Here is an 8,480-nt window from a genome sequence, read left to right as displayed (position 1 = left end):
ATATCTTATGAAGAAAAGAAAAAGGGGGGGATTTGAAGCTCAGCTTCGTGGGAAAGAGATATTCTGTTTAGTGGGTGACTTAGTGAAGAGGAAGAGTGGCGACGAAGGAGCTAGTTTGGGGATGAAATAAGGAAGGCATCGGGCTTGGAGAGAAGAGAGACTCGCAAAATTGAGAGTTAATGGTTGACCTATAAGACATTAATAGAAAAGAAAGGTTCTCAAAAATCATGAGTTCAATTTACTCTCTAAAAAAAAAGTGTTATAGATTAAGAAAAAAACGTGAAATTCTCACAAAATGACAGGTTGTTTGCTTAATCTGCTCCCATTTTGTTATAGGATGAATATCATAATCTATAAATTATATAATTTTCCTTATAAATATATTTTTATAATTTGATTGAATAATTATTTATATAATTTTTAAATAATTTTTTAAATTTATATAATATAACTTAAAACTCATTAAAAAAATGACAATGATAAATTCATATTTTTTATTTAAAAATAAAATTCATACGTGAAATTAATTATTTCATTTATTGTATCTTTTTATTATGAAATTAAATTTTAAAAATTAATTGAATATAATTAAAAATTAAAAATTAAATATTGATAAATATGGGAGATTTAAATAATACTAACAATATATTATTTTAGTATGCAATAAAATTCCAATGATAAGAAAGTTAAATAATATTATTATTGATATTAATTAATTAATTTAAATTATAAATATTATTTTTTTGAAAGCAATTATAAATATTATTTAACACTTAAAATATTACAATTAAAATAAAAATAAATATATAAATACAGTTGCACGTCCAAAAAAAAAACTAGTATTAATAAAAAGCTGTATAACTAAAATTAAATAATTATTTTAAAATATATAAAATTAATTATATTATTATAAAACAAATTATTTTTTAATAAAAATAAATTATTAGTACAGAGTATAGAAATTCCAAAAGTGTAATAATTAAGTTTTTAATAATGTACTTTTAATTATTAAAGTTATGATTTTTTTTATTATTATTGACGCATGAACTCATTTTCCTTATTTTTTTATTAAAAAACAAACATTACATTTTTCAAAAACTAGAAAATATGAAAATAAAAACTAACTCCAATAAAAAAATAAAACCACCACATTTATATTTGTTATTGAATATAAGATAATAATTTATTTTTTTTAATAAATAAAAAAGTATAATTAAAATTATAATTTTATTAAATATAAATAATTTTTTTATTAAAATATATTATTATATAAAAAAATTATAACAATTTAAAATATTACATAGCTATTTTTTTAACGGTATTAAAATAATAATTTTATAACTATCATTTAAAATAACATTGCATATAATTCTGGCACCGACGCTTTGATCATCACTCAAGTAAATATTTTCGTGCGTTGTTTTTTAAATTTAAATTCATTGATATCCCTTATCAGGGATATTTCCATTTCCGCAAATAAATTTGATATTTTATTTTCAATAATATACTCTGATGTATAGGGGTCTATCCCGAAAATTAGTTCTCATAATTATAAATATTTTATTATTTTTATTGATGATTGCACTCATATTACTACTCATTAAAACATAAATATGAAGTGACCGAAAAGAAGTTATAATTTTATAACTATAGTTAAAATAACATTGCCTTTAATCTTAAAATATAATAGAGTTTGATCTTTATAATATTTGTTGGGATCAGTTTTATGCCCATTTTAACTGATTCACATTCTTGTATAATAAGTTCAAGCATTATCTCTTCGATGATAACTAGGAAAATTAGTGCAAGATAAAGAAAAGAAGAAATACGATAACTGGTTTTTATTAAAGATGGCGCTGCATAGCAGTGATCATCAGCGTACACTTATTAATTTATTATAACTATTACTCCAGTACCACTGATCAAGCACTAACAGGCCGTTGCTTAGTTATCTGCTACTTCTAGGGATGAGTTAGAGTTACCAACTGCAGCAATGAACGCCACAGCAGCTTTCACAGCATTGACAGACGCCAAATCGCTGAAGCTTGTATGCGAGGATGATCCACCTGCGGTGTTGGAGATACCCGTGAAGACGATAATAGGCACATCGGATGACAAAGCCACCTGCAAAAACTCAACAACGTTATGCAAATAAACCGAAAATATCAATACTGGCTACTTTCGTGTAGTTATCTAACCAATATTTCAGCTGCGCTCTGTGTATCCACTGTTGAGGCCTTGAATTGTTTATAGATGAATTCTCTATAAGCTTTATTTTGAATGTATATATCAGAACTTGAGGCCCTCAAACCGTTCAAGATAACTGGTGCTTTGGGTAGGCACTTGTCCTTGCTGATACATTGCTCCAGCTCAAGGTTCTGCATATATTATAAGTGAAGGTTAAAATCAATCTTTCTTTCGATGTGAAACGATTCATAATCTGAAATCAGATGGAAGAAATTAAAAGAAAAAAAAATAACCTCAAGTTGAGAGGCTGCTTCGAGCCAATCTGAGGTGAGGGGAAGCCAGAAGATGGTGGTCTTATTTTTTCCTGTTGCGTACAGTGTGGTTGGTTGGAAGCTTATGCTCCCCAACAAGTTGCCTCCTGGAGCTGGTGTATTGTATTCTCCGAATACCAGCTGCCCACGCTTTCCCCTCTGTGTATAAAAACATCAGAATCCATTATAAGAGGAAAAAAAAAACAAAGGAAAATACGTTATTAGAAGTTTGGATCTTTATAATAGCTTGTACCAGCCACTTCCAATTCCCAAGGAAGCCAACTTCTTTAGGCACAACAACATCCCCGATGGACAGGGAATCATTAACGGTTCCGGCGCGGCCGATGTGAATAATTCCTTTGGGGGCAAAAAAAATAACTAGGAGTTGCGCTGTTATTGCTGCATTTATCTTAGTAAGTACACCAAACAAAAGAACCAACGTCAACAAATTAACAAACAGGTTATGAAGAAAGAAAGAAGAGAAAGAAAGAGAAGGAAATATTCTTACTGATGGTCCATCCCCTGCCTTCACATATATCACACTACTTCCGTTGATTGTGCCAGCGTTGAATTTTCTTCCTAATTATAATCCAAGTAATTAGTCATCTTTAATTCAATTGATTTTTTTTTATATAATTTTTTTATTTAAAATAAATGTATTCTTAAAAAAAATAAATGAGAGAGAAACAGAGAGGGAGAGAGAGGTTTAATTACCAGCCAATTCAATAATTTCTCCGATATTTTTAAAGGCATTATTGGCTAGGAGAGCCCTCTCGTCGGCGTCGGAACCCAAAACAAGACCAAAGAAAGGGCCTTGATTGTGGATTCTCTGGATAAGCTCATGCATGGGGTGCTTGGAACTCTGTTGCATGGACTGCTGTGTCAGTGCAAGTAGTCCAAGAATCACTACTGATAGTTCAAAGCCCCATGTCTTACGTGATGGCCCTGCCATTATTATCGATTATCCTTAAAGAGATCAGCAGAAGAAATTTGAAGTAAGTGTGGAGATAAGCTTAGAGAGCAATGCGATTGCTTCGTGGAAATGTAAGTTAGTCGCATGCCTTTATATGGACGAAGGGAAAAATTTATCGAAAAATAAATTTATCTGATACGGACAAGTGAATTTCTTTATATAAAAAAACTTTGAATTCTTTAATTTTATTTTATCCAAATAAAATTCATTAACATTTGATTTAAAAAATAATCTGTGTGCTTTTTTTTTATTTATAATGAACCATATATAATTTTTTTTTGTCAATTTCTAGTTCCCTTTTACCAAATATAAAGGAAGATAAATTTTTTTATTTATAATTTAATTAATGTGTGACTATAAATGATCTCTCAATTTTTTTTTTATTATAATATTTTTTTTTACCAAAATCACAATACTAATTAACTGATATTCTCTGCAATATAAATTATTTCTAAAATTTTATCCATATTTTTAAAATGAAATTAAAAAAATAGTGAAAAGTTGAGAGATTTATAGTAGCTAACAGTTTTTTTTTTAATAAGAAGGTTAAAAAGATTGATTTTAGAAAATATAATGATCTTGAAATATGAGTTAATAAACTAGAAATTTAATAAAAATTAGAGATCTAAATTTTAATTTTTTTTTCTATTATCTAAAAATAGTTATTAAGAATTTATTTGGTATTGCTACGTTCGGAAGAAGAAAACTTATTCAAAATTAATAGTTAGAGAATATTTAAAAAAATTTTAAAATTATTTTTGATATAGTATAAAATCTTTTAAAATTAGAATTTTATAATTTAAAAATTAGTTTAACTGTCAATTAAATAAGAATATGTACCTAAAATATTAGTGAATTGTGAAGGTAGGATGAAAAGGGTGATCACATCCACATAATGAAAGGGAATAATGAATTACCAAAAAATTCTTAATACTTTAATTTATTTATAATTATAATTTTTGTTATTTAAAATTAATTTTAATATATATATATATAGTTCGTCAATAAAAAATATAAATAAATGTAAAATTTTCAAATTTAAATTTTATCATAATTAGATTATATTACATTATAAAATATTGTCAATTATTATATTATGTACTAAATATTAAATTGAAATTAGTTAATTAAAATACAAAAACAATAATTTTTTTAAAAAAATAAAATTTTGAACATAGAGAGAAAGGCTTAAAATTTAGATATATATCCACCAAATTTGGTACAATTTTACATAAAATAACAAAAATGATTAATGAACATAAAATAAGATAATCAAAAAATGTATAAAACAATAACAAAAACATATTATACTTTTTAAAATAAGATAATTCAACAAGTTATTTGCTTATTTTTCATAATATATCTAAAAAACTTATAATTTTATAACAAAAAATTAAGAAACTTTAAACAAAATTAATTAGCAATAGTATTCCCACTCTAATTATAACTCCTTCTATTCCATAATTTTTTTTTTCATTTTATTTTTTATACATATTAAAAAATATAATTTTTTATTAAATTTTATTAAATATTAAAAGATATTTTAAAAAATTTATTAAAAATAAGATAAAATAAATAGAATTATAATAGTTCCATAATATTTGTTCATTTTATTTTTTTATACATATTAAAAAATATAATATTTTTTAATTAAAATTTTAATTATACCTTGAATATATTAAATTTTATTAAATATTAAAAAATTTATTAGAAATAAAATAAAATTAAATAGAGTTATAATAATTTCATCATTTTTTTCATTTTATTTTTTTATATATATTAAAAAATATATTTTTTTATTAAATTTTAATTATACACGTCTTGAATATATTAAATTTTATTAAATATTAAAAAATATTTTAAAAAATTTATTAAAAAAATAAAATTAAATAGAGTTATAATAATTTCATAATTTTTGTTCATTTTATTTTTTTATATATATTAAAAAAATAATCTTTTATTAAATTTTAATTATAGCTATCTTGAATATATTAAATTTTATTAAATATTAAAAGATATTTTAAAAAAATTCTTAGAAATAAAATAAAATAAATAGAGTTATAATAGTAAATTTATATGTTATTATATTTAAAAAAATAAACAAAAATTATAAAATAAAAGAAGTATAAGATATCATAGTAAAAAAATTTTAAATAAAAGTTTCATTAATATTCAAATGGACAATTAAAATTAAATATTTCACAAGTTTACATAAATTAAAAAAAGAATAAGTAATAGTACACAAAATAAATAGCTTTACATAAAATAAAGAAAATGACAAATTAACATTAGAATAAAGTATGCAATTTTTTAAACAAATAGCACTTTTATATCAAATAATTAATTTACATGAAATAAAAAAAAATAGCATTTTTACATAAAAAAATTTAAAACATATGTAATATCATAAGTTATTTTACATGGACCAACAAAAATAACAACTTTACATCAAATAAGTAAATAATAAATACTTAGCATAAATTTTATTTGCAAAATTTCATATGAATATTATTTTGTCCATGTGCTATGGATCTTTATTACGGGGAATCAAGTAATGAGAGTTAATTTTTTGTCGAAATATAAAATTTACATAGTTATTTAAATTATAATTATTAAATTAAAATTAAAATTATTATAATTTTTATATTGTATGAAATTTCGATTAACCCGTTTGCAATTATTAATTTTATAACTCTATTCAATAATCCTGTCTTAACTTTCCCCCAAAAGATAAACCCATTTGTAATTATTAATTTTAATGTTTATTGAATTCCGATTCTTTTGACTCAAGCTAAAACTTTAAATTATAAATAATAAAATGAAATGTTTTCAATTAGTTGCAAGATGAAATTGAATTTAAAAAAATTAATTGTAATTTAAATTTTTAAAAAGTTAATACTAATCTATCTTTAATGTTTAATTTATTTAACAAAATATCATTTGAAATAAATTTTTTTATTCCAATTATATTTTTTTTCTATTATTCGTCCCTTTTTTTTAGTAATTAAAGAATTTTAAAAATTAATTTAAATTAAACTTAAATTTTTTTTTTTAATTTTCATTCAATAATATTTTGAATTAATTTTTATTGGTATTTAGAAACTCATTTACTTATTACGTTTCTATGAAAAAGGAAGAAAAAAAATTCAAAAAGGAAAAAAAGGTGAATTTTAGAATGGTATATATTTTACCCATTTTCTAATATTCTATTTTTCTTGTAAATTTTTAGGGAGAAAATTTTTACGTCAGTTGATAAAATAATAATTATATTAAAATTAAAAATTAAAATTTTCAATTAATGAAAATAATTTTTAATATTTATCATAAACATTAAATGAAATACTTTCATATAGAATAAATATAAAATATACAATATATTATTTTAATACAAAATAATACTTTCATATAGAATGAATATAAAATATACAATATACAATATTTAATTAATTAAAAAAATACTTTCATATAGAATAAATATAAAATATAAAATATACCATATACAATATTTAATTAATTAAAAATAAAATATTATTTTAATATATAAATAATCATAAAATAATTTTTTTTTCTAATTTTAAATTATATGTCATTTTTATATTCAATTTGATGTATACCAGGATTTGCCAATTGGATGGTAGCTTGATCCAAGATTTTAAGGGCATCTAAGAAAATTAAGAATTTTTTATTTTGCTTGGGAGTAGGTCGAATTTTGAAAATATTAATCTTGCCAAACAGATTTCAATAAGTAACCTGATTATATTGAGACAGATCGACTCGAATCTATAGATATTATTAACAACAAATTAATACCTCCAGACAGTTGTACGAATAGTAAGCTGATTGAAATTACTCCAGATGAAATGAAACATCTATTGAACCAGAACCTAGTTTTGTCACTAGTAATTCAAATGCACATTCAATTCTAAGTTCATCCCTTCTTAAAAAACAATGGCTTGCTTTCATTATTGGTGCTAGATGTAATTGGTGTAATCATATCCTGCACTTACGATGAGACTTTATTGGTGGTTTTGTGTATAAAAACAGTAAAATCAAATAGAGAGTTTTTCCTTAAAGAGAAAAACATGAAAATTATTAAAGTGTATAATATTTTTTATATTAAAAAATATTAAAAATTATTAAAGTGTATAATATTTTTTATATTAAAAAATATTTTTGATAAAACGCTTTAGTTTTATAAATAGCATGACTTCCTATTTTTAGCTAAAGTTGATAGACTTTTTCTTTTGTTAGGTGTATTCTTTAACTTTGTAAAGACTCTATTTGAGGATAAAAAGTGTATTTTTCTGCTATAAAATGAAAAAAAATGAGAATTTTATGCAAAAAAAAAAAATGTTTAGCATTACTAAAAAGAGGAAAAAAGTATTTTTAATACTCTTTATTTTAAATAAAATTTGATTTTTTTATCTTTTCTTTATTTTATTATGATATTCTCGTATTTTTTAAGTGTATTTGTTAATCGATGATTCAATTTAAATGCCGAGTTGTCATTTTATATTTTATAAAAACTTTGATTTTTATTTGATATTTAATTTTAGATTTTTATTTTTTATTTTTAAATATTCAGTTTTATACCCTTCTAACTTTTAGAATTATAGAAAGAAAAGTATTTTTTATTTTTCTCGCTTTTTATGTAATAAGATATAAGGATTATATTGTATAAGATATGATCAATTATATCTATAATTATGTTATCAATTATTGTCTAGAATCATGTTAGGATTATGCTAACTATGGTAATGTTAATTATTGATTAATTACAATTATAACATAATATTCTTTCCAACACTCCCTCTCAAGTTGATTCATGTGGATCCAACATGCTCAACTTGCTCAAAATATCATGGAATATTCGTCCAACAACTGCTTTAGTTAGGATGTCTACCCACTGATCTTCCGATCGAACAAACGGTAATGATATCAAACCATTGTCCAACTTTTCCTTGATTAAATATCGGTCTATTTCAACATGTTTTATTCGATTATGTTAA

General features: G+C 22.3%; 1 protein-coding gene across 1 annotated transcript; it reads right to left on the bottom strand.

The window, feature by feature from the left end:
* Positions 1-1,816: 1,816 nt before the first annotated feature.
* Positions 1,817-3,550, bottom strand: LOC122724584 (bark storage protein B-like). The gene is made up of 6 exons (XM_043959989.1): positions 3,213-3,550; positions 3,007-3,077; positions 2,752-2,907; positions 2,481-2,657; positions 2,199-2,378; positions 1,817-2,124 (listed from the first exon to the last, which is right to left on the bottom strand). The coding sequence occupies exons 1-6, from the start codon at positions 3,448-3,450 to the stop codon at positions 1,945-1,947; spliced, it is 1,002 nt and encodes a 333-aa protein (XP_043815924.1). The 5' UTR covers positions 3,451-3,550; the 3' UTR covers positions 1,817-1,944.
* Between the last annotated feature and the right edge of the window lie 4,930 nt (positions 3,551-8,480).

Source organism: Manihot esculenta, chromosome 9, assembly GCF_001659605.2.
Source record: "Manihot esculenta cultivar AM560-2 chromosome 9, M.esculenta_v8, whole genome shotgun sequence".
NCBI classification, from domain to species: Eukaryota; Viridiplantae; Streptophyta; class Magnoliopsida; order Malpighiales; family Euphorbiaceae; genus Manihot; species Manihot esculenta.
The sequence above is the reverse complement of the archived record's forward strand: the minus strand, read 5'-3'. Positions and strand labels throughout refer to the sequence as shown.

What these genes read in the sequence shown, in the direction of transcription:
- LOC122724584 (XM_043959989.1), bottom strand. Translation starts at nt 3,450, where the DNA reads ATGGCAGGGCCATCACGTAAGACATGGGGCTTTGAACTATCAGTAGTG. An exon ending in AGGCAGGGGATGGACCATCA is followed by an intron (nt 2,908 to 3,006) that starts GTAAGAATATTT and finishes GTACTTACTAAG; the next exon opens with ATAAATGCAGCAATAACAGC. An exon ending in TTGGGAATTGGAAGTGGCTG is followed by an intron (nt 2,658 to 2,751) that starts GTACAAGCTATT and finishes TTTTATACACAG; the next exon opens with AGGGGAAAGCGTGGGCAGCT.